At 54.8% G+C, this 21721-nt stretch overlaps 2 protein-coding genes across 2 annotated transcripts; one reads left to right on the forward strand and one right to left on the reverse strand.

The window, feature by feature from the left end:
- The first annotated feature begins 26 nt into the window (after positions 1 to 26).
- CCDC22 (coiled-coil domain containing 22) lies at positions 27 to 13145 on the forward strand. Its single transcript, XM_058535860.1, has 17 exons — positions 27 to 195; positions 1320 to 1497; positions 5839 to 5971; positions 6737 to 6843; positions 6990 to 7056; positions 7157 to 7335; positions 9217 to 9411; positions 9939 to 10001; positions 10088 to 10207; positions 10773 to 10892; positions 10981 to 11097; positions 11202 to 11303; positions 11387 to 11494; positions 11760 to 11855; positions 12115 to 12174; positions 12255 to 12329; positions 12775 to 13145. Exons 1-17 carry the CDS (start codon positions 146 to 148, stop codon positions 12886 to 12888), a joined length of 1884 nt encoding a protein of 627 aa, XP_058391843.1. The 5' UTR covers positions 27 to 145; the 3' UTR covers positions 12889 to 13145.
- Positions 13146 to 13970: 825 nt separating this feature from the next.
- FOXP3 (forkhead box P3) lies at positions 13971 to 20835 on the reverse strand. Its single transcript, XM_058535861.1, has 11 exons — positions 20588 to 20835; positions 19959 to 20063; positions 19729 to 19867; positions 19237 to 19324; positions 19063 to 19167; positions 17945 to 18032; positions 17678 to 17758; positions 16476 to 16626; positions 15712 to 15788; positions 14347 to 14448; positions 13971 to 14141 (listed from the first exon to the last, which is right to left on the reverse strand). Exons 1-11 carry the CDS (start codon positions 20795 to 20797, stop codon positions 13992 to 13994), a joined length of 1296 nt encoding a protein of 431 aa, XP_058391844.1. The 5' UTR covers positions 20798 to 20835; the 3' UTR covers positions 13971 to 13991.
- Between the last annotated feature and the right edge of the window lie 886 nt (positions 20836 to 21721).

The raw sequence follows: 21721 nt of genomic DNA on the forward strand, positions 1-21721 counted from the left end.
ACTCTCGGAACTACACTTCCCGGCTCTCCCAGCGCAGCCCGTGACACTCCTTGGACGGCGGGTGCTGAGCGGAATTTCAACAGCTGCGCTTCTCTTGCTCGGACCCGGCCCTGGACCCAGCCCCGGCCTCGGACACGGCTCCACCATGGAGGAGGCGGACCGAATCCTCATCCATTCCCTGCGCCAGGCCGGCACGTAAGGACACAGCCCCCGCCTACCCCGGAATGCCCACATCCGGGACTCGAAAACTCAGGACCCAGTCACCCGGGAACCTTAAAACCCCAGACCTTGACATCTAGGGCTCCAACTTCCAGGACCCTAAGACCCCCTCTTCCCCTTACACACACACACTCTCTCCCCCTCTCCCCCTCTCCCCCTCTCCCCCTCCCCCCTCTCCCCCCCCCCCCCCCGACATCAGGGGCCTCACAAACCGTTTGAGCCCGACACTTGAGAAATCCCAAACTCCAGGACCCAGACACCTCCAGACCTTAAAACCTAGGAACCTCAAGACCCGGGACCCTAAAATCTGTGGCTCTTGATATCAATACCCCGGGACCTTGATATCTGGAGATCCTACGATACCTGTATCCTGAGAACCAGGGAACTTAAAACCCCAGGACCCTGGCACTCAGGGACTCCAGAAACCCTGGGACTGAATGTTGTGAACCTTCAAACCCAGTTTCCCAACACCTGGTGCTTTTAAAACCCCATGACCCTAAATTCTGGCGGCCTCAACACTTGGTGACCCTGACACACAAGGACTCCTGCATTTGACGGCCCTAAAAACCCAGGATGCCAACATCTAGGGAGCCTGATTTCTGGATTGCTTGAATCTAGGAGGTTTTGATATCCATGGATCTTGATATCCAGGGATGCTGACGTTTGGAATTCCTGAAAACTCCAGCCTCCCAACATCTAGTCTTAAAACCCTAGCAGCTCAATGTCTAGGGGCCCCTGAAATGCAGGGAACATGATATCTGGGGACCTAGAAACCCAGACACCATGCCACTTGGGCCTCTTGCCCTTCTCAGACCCCAGAAATTTGGGGCTTTTAAACATAGGGAAATTTGAGATTTTTTTTGAACTCAGATCCCTTCTATACACCACACTTTTACACCAAGGTGTTAGGACCCGAGGACTTCTCCAGTTCTTAGTTTTCCAAATGGAAGGCACAGTCATCAACACCCAGGACCTGTCTGAACTGTGGCCATCCTCCCCACCCCCACCCTGGTACTAGGGCTTCCAGAAGGCAGCACGGCCTAGCTTGATCCTTGTTTCCTGACTGCTCTCCCCGTCGAGCCTGCCACTTTCTTCTTCAGGGCAGTTCCTCCAGATGTGCAGACCCTGCGAGCCTTCACCACTGAGCTGGTTGTAGAAGCTGTGGTTCGCTGCCTGCGTGTGATCAACCCTGCTGTGGGCTCTGGCCTCAGCCCCCTGCTGCCTCTTGCCATGTCCGCCCGGTTCCGCCTGGCCATGAGCCTGGCTCAGGCCTGCATGGTGAGTTTCCTCCTCCCAATACACACAGCCTCTTCCTTCCTCCTTCACAAAGTCTCCAAGCTCTTTTGAAACTCTTGCCTTTCCTCTCTGCCACCTTCCCTTATGGCTTAGTTGTCATTATTTAAGGCTGCTGGCTCTCTGGCCAAACTGCCTGAGTAGTTCAGACCCTTGCTACACCACTTGCTAACTGGGTGACCCTAACCCTTCTGGGCCTCAGTTTCCTTATCTGTGAAATCGAGATGATAAAAGTAGTTGCTCTGAGCATTAATTGAGTTGATCCAGTTTGTGCCTGGGCTGCCCCTGGCTCCCACATTTTAAGCTTAGCACCAAGAATTTTTTCCCCTATAGTATCCATTTACCAGTTCCAGAAAAGGCCCTTCTTGGTTCACATGCTCACCCCTAAGTTAACCACCATGTACTCTGATTGGCCCAGCCTGGATCACATGATCATCCCTACAGGGCCCTGTGATTGGCTGCTCCTTCAGGATCACATGGAGTTGAGGAGAGAGAGTTACCCAGGGGAAGATAAGCTGGTTAACTACAACACTGTCTCTGCTGCATTCCCCCTGTGGCAGCCACACGTCCCGCCTCTCATGAGAATGATTCCCACACCGTCTCTCTCACAGATAAAGTGCCTTCTGACAAAGCACTCACACCTCCCCAGTACAGAGCTGTGTCGTTACTATATCCAAGGGCTCTGAGTAATGTCATTTCTCTGGCTCACTATCTCTGTGACTTTGGGCCAGTCTCTTAAGCTCTTTTGGCCTAAGCTCCCTCATGTGTAAAATGGGCATAAGGATTGTACCTACCACATAGGGTTGCTATGAGGATTAAAAACAAGTTATAATATGAAAAGCTGGATATAATAAGCTTTATGTAAGTGGTATTACTATTATTAGATAGGCCTTATCTGGCTGCTTGCATTCCAGCAACCTGTGGCTACATAATGAATGTAAACACGCCCAACATATCCAGTATATGGTGGTAGAGGGACAATAGAGTAACTACAGTGAAAACTTCTGTTTAGCCCCAGGGGACAGGGTGGTCAAGTTTCTTGAATTTGTACCTTGCTTGCGCAGTTTCTGTCTCTTAGCAATGGGCCTCAGAGCTCTGCCCATCCCTTAGCTCTCAGGCTCACCTACCTCTCAGGAGTTCTCAGGTTCTTCTGTGTGGGGCTGTCCCCTGGCCCAGGGCTGTATCGTCAAGGATGGCACTTTATAAGGGGGAAGTTATGTCCTCTGTTGAGGAGGGGCTGGGGCTCGGGCCTCCCCCAGTTCTCTGTTGCTTTCTTCTCTCAGTGCTGTCTCCCACTGGATCTGGTGTTGACCTACTTTTGCTCACACTGAGTTGAGTGTCGGGCAGAGAGTACGGCTTTTCCAGTGATCAAGAGGTTCATGTGATTGTCTGGCTCCAGAGCCTCAGTTTTCCTGCAGCAGGCAGAAAGTGTGTCTCTTACCCCAGCTGTGTGCTGCCGCTGTGGCCCACATCAGCTCAGCACTGCCGCCTTCCGGTGTCTGCCTCTTCATGCGCCCTACTCCTGGCACCACTTTCTGCAATTCAGCTGCCTCCATATTTTGGTGTCTGTCGCTTCACACACCCCCCTCCTGGAATGAGTTTCTGTATCAGTCACAACTCTTTGATTGCAGGTGTTGGAAAAAACCCAAAGTAAAGTAGCTTAAAAGCCAGTGGTTTTCACACTTTTTTGACTCCAAAATAAATATATCTTACAGTGTGACCCAATACACACATATGCATATGATAATGATGTTTTCTGAGTGTGTACTCTATGCCAGGTACTGTGGTAACATGGTGTTAACTCATTCAATTCTCATGACAACTTTCTGAGGAAGGTACTGTTGGTATCCCTTTTTTCAGATGAGGAAAGTGAAGCACACAGAGGTTAAGTGATTTGCCCGAGGTCACACAGTTGGTTTGAGAAAAGGCTCGGATTTAAATCCAGAAAGACTGCTTTCAGAGTCCACGCAACTCCGGACCAACAGCAACTTGGGCAGAAAAAGGCTTTCTTTTTCTCTAGGCCCATTTCTCAGTCCCTATCCAGAACCCCAGTGGGCCCTTTTATCCCTAAAGCAGCCACAGGGGGAAAGTACCGTCAGCCCCATTTTACAGCTAGGAAGCTGAGCTTCCTGGTGGTTAAATAACCAGTCCAAGGCCTTTGACCCAGTAAGTAGCACGGGCTGGATTTCAACCCTGATCTTTTTTACTCCAAAGCTTGTAGTCTCTTTAAAAAAAAAAAAAACTTATTGTTTTGAATAGGTCATTTTTACCAGTCAGGGTCCAGTCAGGAGACAGAAACCCCAGCAGTAATATGAACAGGGAAATTTTAATATAAAGAATTGTTAGCTAGGTAAAAGGTGGTTAACTATTTAACTACCATTTAACTATTTAACCACCAACTATTTAATGAAAGAGATCTCCAAGGTATGACAGAAGATAGCTTGAGAAGTCTTACTGGCACTTCACACCATTCACCCATACTCTTACCTGTCTGCTATAAGACAGTTACTCTGATGAGTTTCTTGTGTATCTTTCCAATTTTTTTAAATGCAGATATAAGCAAATATGAACGTATATTCTTATTTCCTCCCTTTCTTACACAAAAGAAAGCATATACCTAGTTTCTTACCTTTTTTTCCCCTAACAATGTCTCCTGGAAATCATTTCATATCAGACAATAGAGATCTTAAATCATTTTTTCCTTTTTCCAGCTGCATCGTAGTCCACTGTATATAGGTACCATAATTTATTCAACCACTCTCCTATGCTTGGACATTTAGGGAGTTTCCAGTATTTTGCAGAGTGCTGTAATGAATAATCTGGTGTGTATGTATTTTTGAATTATTGGAGGCATATCTTTGTGGTAAACTCCCAGAAGTAGGATTGCTAGGTAGAAGGGTAAATGCATATGTAGTTTTGTTCGATTTTGCCAAATTGCCCTCGCTGGGATTGTTTAATTTTTGCCTTTCCAGTGACAGTGTATGAGAGAGTGCCTGTTTCTCTACAGCCTCACCCACTGAGGTTATTGTCAGATTTTTGCCCATTCAATAGATGAGGAGTGGTATTTCAGTATAGTTCCCCCCCTCCCCTGTTTGTACTTTGAAAAACTTTCAAATTTAAAGAAAAATGAAAATAGAACAGTGAACACCTGTATACCCTTCTCCTAGCTTCCTATATTGTTAACATTTTGCTCCGTTCTTTTCTCTCTCTATGGATTCACACACACACACACACACACACACACGTTTTTGCTGAACCATTTGAAAGTGGCAGACATCTTGACACTTCACGCCTAAAACCTTCAGTGTGCCTCTCCTCAGTAAAAGGCCCTTCGCCAGCATAGCCACAATACCATGATCACACCCATGAAATTTAATATTGATAGAATAATAGTATCTAATATCTAGTACACGGTCAAATTTCCCCAGTTGTCACAAAAATATCCTTGATAGATCTTTTTTGAACCAGAGTCCACTCAAGGATCTGACATTTTCTTTCACTGTTACGACTCTAATCTTACCTTTGCAACAGTCCTCCCTTGTTTTTGCTTCTTTCACAATGAATGTTTTTGAAGAGTCCAGGCTGGCTGTTTCATGGAGTGCCCCACAATTTGAATTGGTCTGATTGGTTTCTCATGATTAGATTCAGGTTTGGGGCAGGAACACCACACGGATGATAGCATCTCCTTCCCCGCATGCACGTGAACCTCGGGAGAATGGACCGTCAGGTGGTCCCGGGACGGTGATGCTTGTGTGCAGTCTCTCGGTGTGCTTTCAATTCGTGTCTTTCTTATAGGCAAGATTGGACAGATTTGCATATGTTTAAGGGCCGTTTTCATTTCTTTTTCTGTGAACTGTCTGTTCCTATCTTGTGCCTACTTTTCTGTCACATTGCTGGTCTTTTTTACTTGTTTAGTTTTAAGCACTCTTTATATACCAGGAAGATTCACTATTTGCCTATGATATGAGCGCCAGTTATTTTTTCTCAGCTTTTTTCTTTTTTGAATTTGCTCATTTATATTTTTTCTTTAAAATCTTTATTTCATTTCATGTACTCAGAAATACCCATCTTCTCTTTTATGGCCTCTGGAGTTTAAGTTATAGTTAGAAAGGTCAGAGCTTTGCTCTTATTTCTTGCTATCTGAAGCATTGACTATAATCCCTCTGTGGCTCCCCGCAGACGCCTAGAGGCCTTGGGGAGCCCAGGGGAGGTTCAGAGGGCGGTGGTTGGTGAGAGAGTGGGAGCATTTGTGGTCTAGGTCCAGGGCTTCCAGGGTAGGAGGATCCTGCCTGCCTGACTGGTAGGGGCCCCCTCCTCAACCCCCAGGACCTGGGCTATCCCTTGGAGCTTGGCTATCAGAACTTCCTCTACCCCAGTGAGCCAGACCTCCGGGACCTGCTTCTCTTCTTGGCTGAGCGTCTGCCCACTGATGCCTCTGAGGATGCAGACCAGCCTGCGGGTATGGGGGTGCCTGGGGCGTGGTGAGAGTGAGGGCAGAGGGTGGCCTTCCTGGGTGTTATAGAGGCTGAGAGAGGTGGAGGTGGTGAAAACATTGACAGATAGGTGTGGAGGTATGTGTCTTCTGGAGAGCTAGGCGGGGAGAGAGGGGATGCAGGGCAGGGGGAAGGGGCCAGGGCTAGGGTCAACCCAGGTGGTGAGTCGGTGCTGGGAGGGGCCTCTCTGCCTCACCTCCTGCTTGCTCCTCCTCGCCCAGTCCACTCCAACCACACCAGCCTCCTTGATGCTCCTCAGACACGCCGGGCCACTCCAGCCTCCAGGCCTTCATATTTGCTGGATTATTCTTCCCTCAGATATCCTTATGGTTCACTCCCTTACCTCGTGGAGGTTCCTGTTCACATGTCATTCAGGGAGGCCTTCCTTGGGCTGCCATATTTAAAATTACATCCTCCTCTCAACAATCCTCCTTTCCTGATCACCACCTGACAGTTTTCTGTATTGTCCTTATGATCTTAGTCATGATCTGCTCTCCCAGAAGGCCAGCACCAGGAGGGCAAGGCTACTCATCAGTTTGTTCACTGAGGTATCTCGAGAGTCTAGAATAGTGACTGGGACATAGTAGGTGCTCAATAAGTGTTGAATGACCGAGTGTGAGAATGGTAGCTAGATAGATATGCATGTCTGGGAGGGGAGTCAGGAGTGAGGGATGCATTTTTGGAGTTGTGGCATTGTGACCTGATTGACACTCCCTCCCCACCCCCCATAGGTGACTCAGCTATCCTTCTCCGGGCCATTGGGAGCCAAATCCGTGACCAGCTGGCCGTGCCCTGGGTCCCACCACTCCTTCGCACTCCCAAGCTGCAGCACCTCCAGGTGGGACCCTCCAACTCATGTCGATATTACTTGTCTGTGGTTTGCCTTCCTTTTCCCCATCTGGGTGCTCAGGTTTTTGGCCACCTCCCACCGATGCCCCCCCATCACAGTTCATCCTGGAAGCTCTGATTCTGCTTTCCCACCAGGGCTCAGCCCCCCAGAAGCCTTTCCACGCCAGCAGGCTGGTCATGCCTGAGTTGAGTTCCAGAGGAGGTGAGCGTGAGCCTGTGGGGAGGGGCTGGGGAGAAGGGTAGAGGTGGGCCTGACCGTGCGGAGAGGTGGGAGGGCTAGTTGACTCTGTTTCTGCCTCCAGAGCCCCGGGAGTTCCAGGCAAGTCCCTTGCTGCTACCAGCCCCCACCCAGGTGCCCCAGCCTGCTGGGAGGGCAGCCTCACTCCTCGAACGCCATGCCATCCAGCTCTGCCAGCACATGGGCCGGGACCACCCTGGGGACGAGGACTGGGTCCACCGGGCACCCCGCCTCCCCGCCCAGGTACCACCCAGTGCTTGGCTCCCTGCTGCCAAGACCCCTGCTCACTACTGCTCCCATTTCGTCTCCTGTTGGTCCTCTGTCCCTTTCTTTTCCCCACTTTGGCCCTCTCTTCATCGTCTCCCTTCTGCATGTACCTCCCTGGCTCCCCACCTGAAAGAAAATTGGAGTCAGAAAGACTATGGACCTTGGACAAGTCAGTCTCCCCCCTCAGAGCCTCGGTTTCCTGTTCGGAGACACGGGTGGGGGCAGTGCTCTCCTCTCAGGGTAGCATTCGACTGAATAACGTGCACGACATTCCTAGCAACCCGAGCAGTCAGGATTTGCTCCCTTCCTCCTTGTTTTCTGCCACCTTTCTGCCCCTGAATGTCTCACCTTGTCTCTGCCATTGTTACTGATGCTCATCTTTTCTGTCTCAAGCTCTGCACAGTCTCTTCTGTCCACTGTCTTTCTCGTTCTGTGGTTTTGCTGCCCCTCTTTCTCGCCCCCCTCTCTGTGTCTTCATTTCCAGGCTCTGTCTCTCCCCTCTCTGTCCACCTCTAACTGTCTCCTCTGTCTGCCCCGCCTCCCCCACTGCCATCTGTTCCATCTTTACCTGTCTCTCTTTTTTAAACTCATAGGAATTTTTTTTTTTTTTTTTTTTTTTTTTTTTTTTTTTTTTTTTTTTTTGTGAGGAGATCAGCCGTGAGCTAACATCCGCCAATCCTCCTCTTTTTTTTTTTTTTTGCTGAGGAAGACGGCCCTGGGCTAACATCGGTGGCCATCTTCCTCCACTCTACATGGGACGCCGCCACAGCATGGCCTACCAAGCAGTACTTCGGTGCGCGCCCGGGATCCGAACCAGCAAACCCCGGGCCGCCGCAGCGGAGCGCGCGCACCCAACTGCTTGCGCCACCGGGCCGGCCCCAAACTCATAGGAATTTTTAAACACAGAAGTAGAGAGAACATTCTCATGGATCCTACGTGCCTGTCACCCACCGTCAACTATAAGCATTTTGCCAGTCTGTCTTCGTCTATTCTCCCCCAACTTTTTTTTCTGTATTATTTTAAAGCAAATCCCAGACAGAATGTCATTTCAACTCTAAATATTTAAGTATACATCTCTTAACTCATAAGGGTGTTCACTTTTTCATGTAACCCCTGGGCCATTTTCACACCTAACAAAATTAACAATGATCTCTTAATACTGTCTAACACTGAGTTCATAATCAGATTTCCCCGGTTGTCTCCAGACCGCCTCTGTTCTTGTCTCTCTCCCTCTCAGTTCCACTCTCTGCTTCCACCTCCTTCTTTGCCCAGCACCTCTGACTCTCTGTCTCTCTCTGTCCCCACGTCCTCTCAGTGTTCTTTTTTTTTTTTTTTTGTGAGGAGATCAGCCCTGTGCTAACATCTGCCAATCCTCCTCTTTTTTTTGCTGAGGAAGACTGGCCCTGGGCTAACATCCATGCCCATCTTCCTCCACTTTATATGGGACGCCGCCACAGCATGGCTTGCCAAGCAGTGCATCAGTGCGCGCCCGGGATCCGAACCGGCGGACCCCGGGCTGCCACAGTGGAGCGCGCACACTTAACCACTTGCGCCACTGGGCGGGCCCCTGTCCTCTCAGTGTTGCTCTCTGATTTGGGGGCTCCCTTCCCACAGCCTCCTCCAGTGCGGGGAGTGAGTGGGTGGAGAGTAGCGTGGCTGTGAGGAAGAGGAGACTCTGTCCTCACGGAGCTCCCAGACTGATGGGCCAGGAGTGTGGGTCCGGACCCCTTGGTGGCAGAGGCTGGAGGGTGGGTGTGACTTGTCAGTAGCACCTTGTCAGGCAGCTCCCTGGAGGAGGCAGGGCCTTGGGTGCCCAGCAGGCCTCTACACCCTCCCGTCCCCCTGCCCCATTTCCAGGAAGATACACGGGCTCAGCGGCAGCGGCTGCAGAAGCACCTGGCTGAGCATCTGCGCCAGACCTGGGGCCGGCCAGGGGCCCCCCCACAAGCTCGAGACCTGGGAGAGCTGCTGCAGGCCTGGGGTGCTGGGGCCAGGACTGGTGTTCCCAAGGGCTCCCGCTTCACGCATTCAGAGAAGTTCACCTTCCATCTGGTGGGTGGGCCTGAGTGGACATGAGGCATGCTGATGGGGCTGAGGCAGGCTCAGAGGGTTGCTTTATGTACAGACACTACACTTTATCCACACAGGTTCCTGTGTTGCCACCGGCGTGCCCTCTCCCCACCCGGGGTGGGTACCCGGAGGGGTCCCCTGGCTTCTCAGGGACTTTTGGAGAAAGGGTAGAGGGGTGTTCTTTGTGCAAAACCCCAGCCTTCCCTAGGCAGTTTCCTCTGGACATATCTTCTCTCCTTGGATAGTCACCCAGAGGGACCCTCATCCTTCTCGTGGGCAGCTGGGGCTTCATAGATGGGGCAGGTGGGCAGGAGCTTGTCAGGGTCAGGGAAGTTTCTTTATGAGCAAACACTCTAGTCTGAGGTCGCAGATAGTGCCTTAATCCTCATACACTCACAGTTTGACAGCCATTAGCCATTGAGTGGGCACGGGTCTGGTGCTGGGAGGGCTGGGCTATGAGGGGCAGGGCCTTCCCTGACAGCCAGGATGCTCCCTTCTCACTTCCCCAGGAGCCCGAGGCCCAGGCAGCCCAGGTGTCAGATGTGCCAGCCACCTCCCGGCGGCCTGAACAGGTGAGCAGAGCAGAGGGGGGTGCCCTGGGCCCTTGCCTGTCTACTGAGCCTGACACCCCCAACCCTAACTGGCCTGTGCCTCCCAGGACATGTGGGCAGCTCAAGAGCAGGAGCTGGAGTCCCTTCAGGAGCAGCTGGAGGGAGTGAACCACAACATTGAGGAGGTTGAAGCCAACATGAAGACGCTGGGAATCAGCCTTGTGCAGGTGGGGGATGGGGGTAGGGGAGAGGCTGCTCACCTGGGGTTGGGTCACAAGTCGGGCCTAGAGGGTTTAGAGGGACTTGAGTGGGCTAAGAGGTACTCGGTAGGGGTCTGCAGATGTCAGAAGGGTTCGTGGGGACCACTGGGGACGTGTGGGGCTTTTAAGCGTTCAGGGGACTCGGTGGGGGTAACAGGGGGATGTAGGGTGTGGGGCTTGGAACTGTAGGGCTTAGAGGCACCCATGGGCATCAGTCGGGCCTTGTGGGTGTCTGTGGGCATCTGTGAGGGCATGATGGGTCTGTATGGGCAGGGGCTTGTGGGGCTTGTCAGGGCTCCTGGGGGTCAATGTGGAGATGGAGGGCTCAGAGGGGCCTGCGGGTGCCCACCACTGCTTATAGGTCTCTGTCGCTATCAGAGGGGGTCGAGGGGCCTATAGGAGCTAGAGGGGTGGGCTGTCATCTGTGGGGGCTTGGGCTAGGCCAGAGCTTTCCAGGCTCAGCGAGGGCTGGGGGCCTGTGGTGTGTGGCCAGACTCCCCCACTGACTGGGAGTGGGGGTCCCGGATGCCAGGTGGAGACTGAGTGTCGGCACAGTGAGCTCAGCATGGCGGAGCGTGAGCAGGGCCTGCGCCTGAAGAGCCGGGCGGTGGAGCTGCTGCCCGACGGGGCTGCCAACCTCGCCAAGCTGCAGGTGGGGCTGGCGCTGGGGCTGGGCAGGGAGGGTTGGAGTTGGAAGGGCCCAGCCTGTGTGACACGTACCTCCCTACCACCATCCCCAGCTCGTGGTAGAAAGTAGTGCCCAGCGGGTCATCCACTTGGCGGGTCAGTGGGAAAAACACCGAGTCCCGCTCCTTGCTGAGTACCGCCACCTCCGAAAGCTCCAGGATTGCAGAGAGGTAGGTTGTGGGGTTCTGGGCTGTGGGTGGGGCAGGTTCGGTCCCTCCCTAGGTGGTCATCCCTGTGCTCTGCTCACTGTCCTCTACCTGTGGGGTCCTGGCAGCTGGAATCTTCTCGAAGGCTGGCAGAGATCCAGGAGCTGCACCAGAGTGTTCGGGCAGCTGCTGAAGAGGCTCGCAGGAAGGAGGAGATCTATAAGCAGTTGGTAAGGCCCGTGCAGGGGCCTTGGGTGGCTTGGAGCTGGTGGGGTATGGGTCCTAAGGGAGTGCCTGCTGTGTCCCTGCCTAGGTATCGGAGCTGGAGACCCTGCCCAGAGACGTGTCCCGGCTGGCCTACACCCAGCGCATCCTGGAGATTGTGGTCAACATCCGGAAGCAGAAGGAAGAGATTACTAAGGTGCGCCATTGTGGCTGTGGAGGGTGGGTCATACAGGCAGACATGCCCAAGCGGCAGATGTGTGGAGCGTGGCCACACAGGGACCTTACACCCTCTGAAAGGCAGAGCTATCTGGCCACACCCTGACACAGAACAGTCCCGCACGGTCCACTCCAGCCACCCCTGATGCAGTGACACACAGGCCCTGTCTGGATGTATGAAAGCCCTCAGCTGGCTGGCCACCCCGCCCCAGACATGGGCTCATGGCTACCCTGGTCTCTGCCAGATCTTGTCTGACACCAAGGAGCTTCAGAAGGAAATCAACTCCCTGTCTGGGAAGCTGGACCGGACGTTTGCGGTGACTGATGAGCTCGTGTTCAAGGTATGGGGCAGGCCGGGCCAGATGGGAGGTGGGGTGGGGCTGGGCTGCTGCCTGCCCATCTGCTCATGGGCTGGCTTGGGCCTGGGTCCTGCGTGAGTCTTGTGCGTACACTAATGCTCAGGCCTAGCTTTGCACCGTGAAGGATGAAGTCAGGGGAGTGGGGGAGGGTGGCGTTGTGGGGACCTGGGGGTGGTGTGTGTATGGGGAGCGGGTCAGGGGCAGCCCACTGATACCTTTGAGGTCCCCTCTCTCTGGTCAGGATGCCAAGAAGGATGATGCTGTTCGGAAGGCCTACAAGTATCTAGCTGCCTTGCATGAGGTGAGGGGAGAAGCGTGCCGGGGGGCTGGCTGGGGACTGGCCGGGTTGGGGTGCAAGCCTTCTGCTCCTGCTGTCCCCAGAACTGCAGCCAGCTCATCCAGACCATCGAGGACACAGGCACTATCATGCGGGAGGTTCGTGACCTTGAGGAGCAGGTGAGGCCTGGGGGTAGGAGAGGAAACCAAGGTAGGCCAGGGGACAGCTCCTTGGTTTATGCCGAGAGAGGCTGTGGAACCAGACACAACCTACAGCTGGAGTCTCAGCCCTGCCCCTTAGTAGCTGTGCGTGTGACCTGCCAGTAGCCTACTCTGAGCCCCAGCTTCCATCCTGAGGGTCTTCACAGGGCCCTCTGCCTCCCAGGGCTGTTGGCAGAGGCATTAGCTTGAGTATACGGTGGGTAATCCTGCCATGTAGCAAAGGATGCTTTACGTGGATGGATGACACGTGCAAAGGCCTGGTGGTGGGACGGAGCAGGCTTTTGTTGGAGGGGGTGGGAGGAGCACCAGAGGGGCCCTGAGTGGCTGTAATGGAGGGAGGTGGCCAGCAGCAGCTGGGAAAGGGGCCCTGCATGCTGAAGGGACGTGCTTTACACTGCCTTAGATCGAGACAGAGATGGGCAAGAAGACCCTCAGCAACCTGGAGAAGATCCGCGAGGACTACCGAGCCCTTCGCCAGGAGAACGCTGGCCTCCTGGGGCGGGTCCGTGAGGCCTGAGGAGCCCCCGGCAGAGGTCTCCCCCCAGCTCAGACAGGGATTTGGGATGTTGCAGGCGATGGCCAAGCACTCACCCTAGCCATTCTATTTACTGTCCAGTTTCTCCTGCTGCGGCCTTAAACCAGATTCCTACCCACCTGACCCCAACTCTTATCTGGGGTGATCATCCAGAGTGTGGGAGCTCGGCTGCAGTTTATTGGGGAGAGCACTAGGGGTTGGGGCCTTGGATCCCAAATAAATGAGGGACTCTGACTGCAGTCTAAGCTGAGCCATGGACCGGGGCACAGGGCTCAGGGTGGGGGCGGGGGGTGGGTGGCAGGTGGGACACAGGTGCGTTTTGGTGAGTCAGTGTGTGTGGCCATGCATGTCCGCCCGGGGCTCAGGAGATGCACTGGGGCGCTGTGTGGGTATGCGGATGTGCAAGATCCGCAGGTGAGTTCTAAAGGGCTGTGTGACTCACCGTATGTGTTGGGAGCTGTGTGAGACTGTGCATGACTGGTGTGTGTCTGTGTGGCTTTCTGGGACCTGAGATCCTGAAGGTACTGAGGCTGCTTCTGTGCAGGTGTCTGGGCACGGCCTGTGTGACACTGCACCTGTGGGCCCGGAGGCTGGCTGGGAGTGTGTGCTTTGGGCTATGTGGGTTGACAAGACTGTGCTCGGGTGTGATTGTCTGTGTGACTATGCAGATTTGAGGTCATCTGAGTGTACTGAGGCAGGCTCTTTGTGTTTTGGGGTTTGTATTGAGTCCAAGGGACAGGATTGTGACCATCTGTGTGTCTTTTCCACTCCCAAGGTCATCGGTGAGAGTGACTGAGGCAGACTGTGTGTGTGGTTGGTTGTGAAAGCTCACTTTGGCTGGAAAGCCCATTGCAGGGGGCTGGACCGGGGGTGCAGGGCTGGGGCCCCTCTGAGCAGCCTTGGTGCAGAGCATATGATCCATGAGGGTGGTCAGCTGGGGAGCAGGGTCCCCGGCAGGCCAGACAGTGCACACCTCACTTCTTGGTCCCTGCGGGCATGTCCAGGGCCTATCACCCCTGCCCCGGCCACTTCCACCCCCCCGTTTTGGCCCCTGTCCTTCCTTCCTTCTTTCCTTGGTTTTGAGGTCAGGGGCCAGGTGTGGGGTTGGAACACCTGCTGGGCCTCTGGCTTCTCTTCTTGCGGAACTCGAACTCATCCACGGTCCACACAGCCCCCTTCTCACTCTCCACCCGCACGAAGCACTTGTGCAGGCTCAGGTTGTGGCGGATGGCGTTCTGTGGAGGGAGGACCAGCCAGCCAGGCCGGGGCGGGGAAGCGGGCAGGCAGTCATCCTCTGAGGTCAGCAGTCCCCACCAAAAACCGACCTCCTGCCCCTACCCAGCATGCCTGCAAGCCCAGCTCCAGGCCCACCCAGCTTGGCCCAGCACCGTGAAGGCCTCTGAGGCCCTCCTAGGTACAGCCACCTACAGAGGAGCTCACCTTCCAGGTGGCAGGGTGGTTTCTGAAGAAGGCAAACATGCGTGTGAACCAGTGATAGATCTCGTTGAGTGTCCGCTGCTTCTCAGGAGCCTCCAAGATGGCCTGGAGGTTAGGGGGTGGGGGGGTAAGGGGGCTGCTCCCCCAAAGTCGGGACGAGAGCGGCAGTATCCCGCCCTGGGCCATCTTACATGGGGTGGAATTGTGGGGGCAGGGGAAGGGAGGGAGGGAGATGGTGTGGGGTCAGAGACAGGGTTAGAAGTGGGGTGAGAGTGGGGCCAGGATAGGGTTAGGTAAAGGACCAGGGCTGAGGTTGGAGTGGGGTCTGGTTAAGGGTTAGGGCTGGAGTTAGGTTACAGGTCTGGGATAGAGCTGGAGTTGGGGGTCTCTGTAGGGATGAGGTTTCAGAGTTTGGAAGGTTAAGGGCCAGGAGTGGGATCAAGTTATAGATTTGGAAGGGGTAGGGGCCAGGCAGAGTTCAAAGTCAGGGAAGGGGTTGGTTAAAGGTCAGGCTAGGGATGGACTAGGGTGAGTTGAGGGTCGAGGGATGAGATGGCATTAGTTCAGGAGTCAGAGATGGGCCTAGTTATCTAGCTACTTTATGTGTCAGGGATGTGGTTAGGTTCAGGGTCAAGAATGAGGTTAGTTGTGGTGAAGTTAAGGTTAGCTGTTTGTGGTCGTTAAGGGGCACGGCGGGGGTTAGGTGTGGAGTGAGGCCAAGGGTCAGGGAATTTGATCTATTTCAATTTAAGATTGGGGTTAAGTCCAAGGTCGGTGGTTATGGCTGCAATGAGGTTCCGGGTCAGGGTGGGCCTCGGTAGGGGAATGTGTGGCATTGTGTAGGAATTAGGTGTGGGCCTAGGATGAAGGTCCGGGCGGGCTCTGGTGAAGGTTCTGGGAAGGCATTAGGGAGATTCAGATGAAGGGGATGGGATGGGGTGAGGTTAAGGGTCAGGTGTTACAAGGAAGGAGTTAGGGATGGAATCCAGCTGGGGGATGTGTTGACATGCTGGGGAAGGAGTTAGGGTAATACCTGAGGTGGGTTTAGGGCCAGGGGCAGAAATCAGGTTCATTTTCGGGCTATTTATAGGTCCAGGAGGGGGTTAAGCATGAAGTTGAGATGGACATCAGGAAAGGGGTGGGTTTAGGGCCAGAATCTGGCTTGCACTGGCCTGGATGGTGGTTTAGGTTTGGGTTCCGGGGCAGGTGGAGGGTAAAGCCAGCATGGGGGATCACATCTGAAGCTATGGGTTTGTTCATGCAGGAGCCTGCCCTGGGGGGGTGGTCAGAGGGGGGCTGGGAGTTTGGGAGGCAGGTCCCCACCCCCTCTTTCTCTTCCTTCTCCGTGGCCTGAGCTGCCCTGCTTACCCAGCGGATGAGGGTGGCATAGGTGAAAGGGGGCCGCATGTTGTGGAACTTGAAGTAGTCCATGTTGTGGAAGAACTCTGTTGGTGGGGGCGGGGGGAGAATCAGGCCCCATCTCGGAACTCCTCGCTCCCTCCCCTCCCCTCCGCTCTACAACATCCTGTCTGCACGCCTGAAATCCCACTGTTAACACCAGTTTCCATGTCACGGGTATTGTTTGCTGAGCACTAGACATAAATTGTATCATTTACTTTTTGCACCTCTCCCACCAAAATGGGGCTTATTCTCCCCAAAGTTTAAAAGAAGTGAAGTAACTTGCACACCAAAGGGATGTAACTGGTTAAGTGGCTGAGCCAGGATGACACTCGAGGGTCCTGATCCCTGTTAAGCCCACAGGCCAGGCCTTGCAGGTAGTAGGGGACTGGTGAGCTCGGGTGAATCACCCTACTTTACCTGCGGGGGAAGGGAGAGTCCCTGGGAATTACTTAGCTAGTTCCCTCCCTTCTGATGACCAAATGGAATAGCTGAAGCCCAGGGTGAATGAACCCCAAACCCCAGGGGACATAGGGTCAACAGCTGAGACCATAATGGGGGCTTGCAGGCCAGGGAAATCCTGAGAAGAAGCTTTTGCAAGCAGATGCGTTTTCCCAAAGGCTGGGTGGCAGGTGGGGAAGAGCAGTATGGAGCTCCTTTCTGTCCCCCCACCCAGTGCCATTCAGGGGGATTAGGGGCTTGGGGGGACCGTGTAGTGCGTGGACCATCCTTACCCGGGAACGTGCTGTTTCCATGGCTGCCCCAGAGGTGCCTCCGCACAGCAAACAGGCCATCAGGGGCCTCCTGGGGGCCGGGCCAGGCTGGGACGGTGGTGCCCGGGGTGCCAGTGGCCACGATGCGGCAGGAGCCCTTGTCAGATGATGCCTGCGGGAGGAGGGAGAGGCTGGTGACCCAGAGGCTTAAACTTTCCACTGTAATTTTATTTTATTTATTTGTTTTTTTTTTGTGAGGAAGATTGGCCCTGAGCGAACATCTGCCAATCCTCCTCTTTTTTTGCTGAGGAAGACTGGCCCTGGGCTAACATCCATGCCCATCTTCCTCTAGTTTATATGGGACGCCACCACAGCATGGCTTGCCAAACAGTGTGTCGGTGCGTGCCCGGGATCCAAACTGGCGAACCCCGGGCCGCTGCAGCAGAGTGCACACACTTAACCGCTTGCGCCACCTGGCCGGCCCCTCCACTGTAATTTTAAATAAGTAACTTTTTAAAAGCAGGGGTGCCCTGTTCTCAATTCTAGTCTGATGTGGAACCCCACGAAGCAGCATAAGCCATATTTGTTAGACTGCGGGTGTGGACACTAGCTTGTGTGGCGCACTGATGCTGCGGCCACAAGCTGGGGCTGAACTGGGCTCCTCTACTACCTAACTGTGACCTTGGGAAAGTCACCTAAGCCTCCCTGGCCTTGATTTTCCTCATCTGTGAACTGGGGATGATAGCAATACCTCACTGTGGCATCATGAGGATTAAATAAATTAACACCTGCCAAGTGCTCAGAAATGGTGTCTGGCACCCAGGCCGGCTTCATGGGTGTGTGACCTGTGCAGTTGCACCGGGCCCCACACTTTGTTTAATGCACTGCGGACCTTATCTTGAAATCTGAGCCCTGCATATTCATTTTGCACTGGGCCCTGTGCATTATATAGCAGGTCCTACCAGCAGCACATGGTCTGCATTCAGTGTCTTGGGCTATTTGCTGTTGCTTTGAAAACTCAAGATCACAATGTTTCGAGATCTTAGGGTCAGAGGGTTTGTAGGTGGAGGGGGACAGATTCCCAGGTCTGGATATGTTTGGAGCTGGGGACAGGGGCCCAGAGATCCCAGGGCCTGGGTGCCAGAATAGGTCCCCTGCTCCCTGTAGGGCCTCTCCCCTGCCCACCAGTAGTCTGTGCCATCTACAGGCCTGGGGTGGCTCACCGCAGACGGAGCCTTGGTCAGGGCCATCTTCCCGGCCAAGTGGGCCTGCATAGCACCCAGCTTCTCCTTCTCCAGCACCAGCTGTGAGGACGGGCACAAAGTGAGGCCTCAGCCTGGCCTGTCTCTGCCACATTTTTGCCCAGGCTATGGTCTTCCCGGGAGTGCCCTGCCCCCTCCCTCCCTTTATGCCAACCCCCATCCCAGGTGAGCTTGGCCCCTGGCATAGGGTGGACAAGGTTCACCCACCATCTCCCCCAACCATATCACCTGCTGCTCCAGAGACTGCACCACCTCCCTCTGGAGGAGACACTGTGCCCTGCCCTTCTCATCCAGGAGATGGTCCGCCTGGCAGTGCCTGAGTAGGGGGAAGGGTCCAAACATGGTGGGCCTGGCCTCTTGGCTCAGCGTTCCCAGTGGGGAGGGCCTGACTCTGGGAGGTCCCTCCTCAGAGTCTCAGCCTCCCTCCACTCTCTCTACCTCGGTCTCCCTCTTGCACGTGTCATTCCTTCAACACATGCTACTTGGCGTCTGCTGTGCGCCAGGCCTGAGCTCACTGCTTGAGCTTAGCCAGGGTGCTGGAGATGTTGTTAAGGGTGGTGAGCTGAGAGTGGGCCAGGTAGGTGAGTGCAGGAAAGGCATTGCAGTTAAAGGCGACAGCCTGTGCAAAGCCTGGTGGTGAAGAGGATAGGATACATTGAGTTGCCACTGATAGCTGGGTATGGTTGGAGAAGGGTGTGTGTGTGTGTGTGTGTGTGTGTGTGTGTGTGTGTGTCTGTCTGTCATGGGGCAGAGCGGAGGCAGCAAGTGTGTGTGTGTGTGTGTGTGTGTGTGTGTGTCTGTCATGGGGCAGAGCGGAGGCAGCAAGTGTGTGTGTGTGTGTGTGTGTGTGTGTGTGTCTGTGTCTGTCATGGGGCAGAGCGGAGGCAGCAATGGCCATTGTGAGGAGTTGGGACAATGGGGATCAGTAGAATCAGGCTGGTGTCTTGGCATGAGGGGTAGCAGGGCAAAGCAGTTAGGAGTGTGGATTCCAGAGCCTGGTTGCCTGGGTTCAAGTCCCAGCTCTGTCACTTAGGACTCGGTGATCAAGACACTTAACTTCTTTGGCCTCAGTTTCTTTGTCTGTAAAATGGAGGTAAATAATAGTACACCTCTAATATTATTATTCCCCATTATATAGATGAGGAAACCGACGCTCAGAGAAGCTAAGTAACTTGCCCAAGATCTCACAGCCAGTGAGTGATAGAGCAGGGATTTGAACCCGCAGTCTCAGCTTTTGCCTCTTTCATCTTACTACCTATCAGAATGAGGTCTGCATGGAGACCTGCACCCCAGATCTCCCACAAACTGGGGACTCCCCTGGACTTAAATGGGCTTGGGCCACTCACTTGAGGAAGTCCTCTGGCTCCTCGAAGACCTTCTCGCATCCAGGCCACTTGCAGACACCATTTGCCAGCAATGAGTAGGAGCCTTGGGGCATGGTCGAAAGGGTGCTGGGGGGACAGAGGGTGTCAGGGGAGGGGATGGCAGGGCAAGGGTCCTTCCCAGCCCTGCCCGCTGACCTGTCTTTCCTGGATGCACTGGGGCTTGGGAAGGTGCAGAGCAGTGTGGGTTCCCTGGACACCCACTCCAGGCTGGCCATGTTGATCCCTGCAGATGGGGACAGGGCACCTCTGGGGTCTGCGGGCCGGGCTCTAGAGCTCGGTCCACAAGGCCTCTCATTTTTAGCTTCCCACCCCGCTGAGCCTCACAGGCCCTGACTCCCAGGGGGCTCTGTTGTCCCTAACGTCCAAGGTTTCTGGTGGAGCAGCTCAAAGACTGCCATTTGTTAGTGCTGACATTTCGACTAACTTTGCAAAGATCTGCAGTTCTGTGATGTTGACATTCTGCATCTTTAAGGCTCTGAGCCTGACATTTTTTGGAGGTTGGAGTTTCCAAGATGATAAGACCTGACGCCTCTGACCTCCTGAGGGCCGTGATTCAGCAGCCTACACTGCTCACGTTCAAGGACTTGGGGCTTTGGGGTTCTGTGGAGCTGCGGGGTGTCGTGTTACCAGGTGGCAGGCCGGGCCGGGCCTTGAGGGAGAAGACCCCAGTGGCAGCAGTGGGCGGTGGGAGGCTGATCATAGCTGGGCTGTCCAGTGGGCGCACCTGCAGCATGGGGGTCCGGGCATGGGCATCCACCGTTGAGAGCTGGGGGCACATAGGGGCCATGGTTCAGCCTGCCTCCCCCCCCCCAATTCTCCCACCTGCTCCATCCTCCCTGCCCGTTCAGGGTCAGTACCTGGTGCGTGAAGTGTGGCCTGTCCTGGAGGAGTGCCTGCAGGTGGGGTGAGGGACCCAGCCGTGCTCCGGAGGGTGCCACCATGACTAGGGGCACTGTGGGCAGCTGCGGGGAGAAGGCAGGCAGGTGAGATGCCATCCTCATCCTCACCGTTCTACATGTTTAATTCATTCACTCCTCATCACAACCCCACGTGGTAGGTACTGTGACCATCCTCATTTTACATATGTGGAAACTGAGACTTAGGGAGATTGAGTGATTTTTTTCAAGAGTAAACAGCTAATATGTGGCAGACCTGGCCTCAACCCTGTCACCTCACCTCCTTGGGCCCCACTTCTCTCCTCCATCACATGGGGATGGGGACACATGGCCATGCCTGTGGGACCATGAAAGGGTCTCCTCTTCTGAGACGGATTGGGAGGTCGAGGAGAGCCTCGAATCTTTGAGACCTGCTAAGTGGGGACTTTCTTGGCCCTGCGACATCTGCATAAGTCACAGACTTGCCTGGGACCCAGAAAACCACTTCCTGTGCCCCAGCTGGGCCCCCCGCCCGGTGCCACAGTAAAGGTCGGCACCTGTAGGCCCAGGTACCCCACCCTGTCTGCCCCATCCTGAGCCCTTGGCCTCACCTGCAGCTGTGATGGTGGCATGGGGTTCAAGGAAGAGGAGGAGGCATGGGCCCCACCTCGGAGGTCCCGACCCTGGAAGGCTGCCCCTGGCCCCTTGGCCCCAAGCAGGTCTGAGGCCTTCGGTGCAGCTCTCCAGCTGGGCGAAGTTCCTGGTGTTGGGCCGAGTGCCAAGGAAGGGGCCGAGGGCTTGGCTGGCCTGGGGTTGGGCATTGGGTCCTTGTCTGAGGGCAGGCTGTGGGGACATAGGGGGAAGGAGTTACACATGTACTGGGGGCGGTGGGGGGGTGCGAAATACTCAACCACTTGAACCACTCGGATGCCCCCTCTGGTCAGAGCAGGCATTGGCTGGGGCATGTCCCAAAGAGCCTCACAGCTGGACCCCCAGCTCTAGTCATGTATGTGTGCACACACACATTGGTGTCAGCAACACAGGTACGCATGTGTCTCCATGCATGCCCCATGTGCACACGTGCACGGGTCCAGCACATAGCTTGCCTCCGCATGTGGGTACAGCCCTGGTGGGGATGAGTCCTCCACGAGGGCAGTGGGGAATTCAGTGCGGTTTGCAAGGCCTCAGCCGGAGCGGGTCTCAGCTCTTCCCCCCACCCACTTGAGGCTTGTCTCCAAGCCTCAGCACTCCGGTCCTCCCTGTACCCTGCATAGGCCACACAACCTTTGCTGATTCCGCTGGGGCTGGTCTCTGCCTCTCCTGGCAGCATTATTTTCCCTCAGTGACTTGGGCATATCTGGGAGTGGAGGGGGGCATGGACTCAAAAGTTCCCTCCGGCTGCTGTGAGTGGGACAGACTCTAGGAGGGCGAGGGCAGAAGCAGGGGGACTAGTGAGGACCCTACTGTAACAGTTCAGGCAAGCGATGATGGTGGCACAGGCCAGGATGGTGGCAGTGGAGATGGTGAGAAGTAGGTAGATTCTGAGTGTGTTTTGAAGGTGGAGTCAGGAAAATTTGCTGGCACCTTGGATGTGGGGGGTGAGAGAGGGAGGGTCAAGGTGACTTCTGGGTATTAACCTGAGCAGCTGGAAGGACAGAGCTGACATGACCTGAGATGGGGGAGACGGGGGGAGTAGAGTTGGGTGTGATGATCCAGGTGTGGATGGACACGAAGAGTCTGATGTT

The sequence above is a fragment of the Diceros bicornis genome, chromosome X (assembly GCF_020826845.1).
Source record: "Diceros bicornis minor isolate mBicDic1 chromosome X, mDicBic1.mat.cur, whole genome shotgun sequence".
Classification (NCBI taxonomy): Eukaryota; Metazoa; Chordata; class Mammalia; order Perissodactyla; family Rhinocerotidae; genus Diceros; species Diceros bicornis.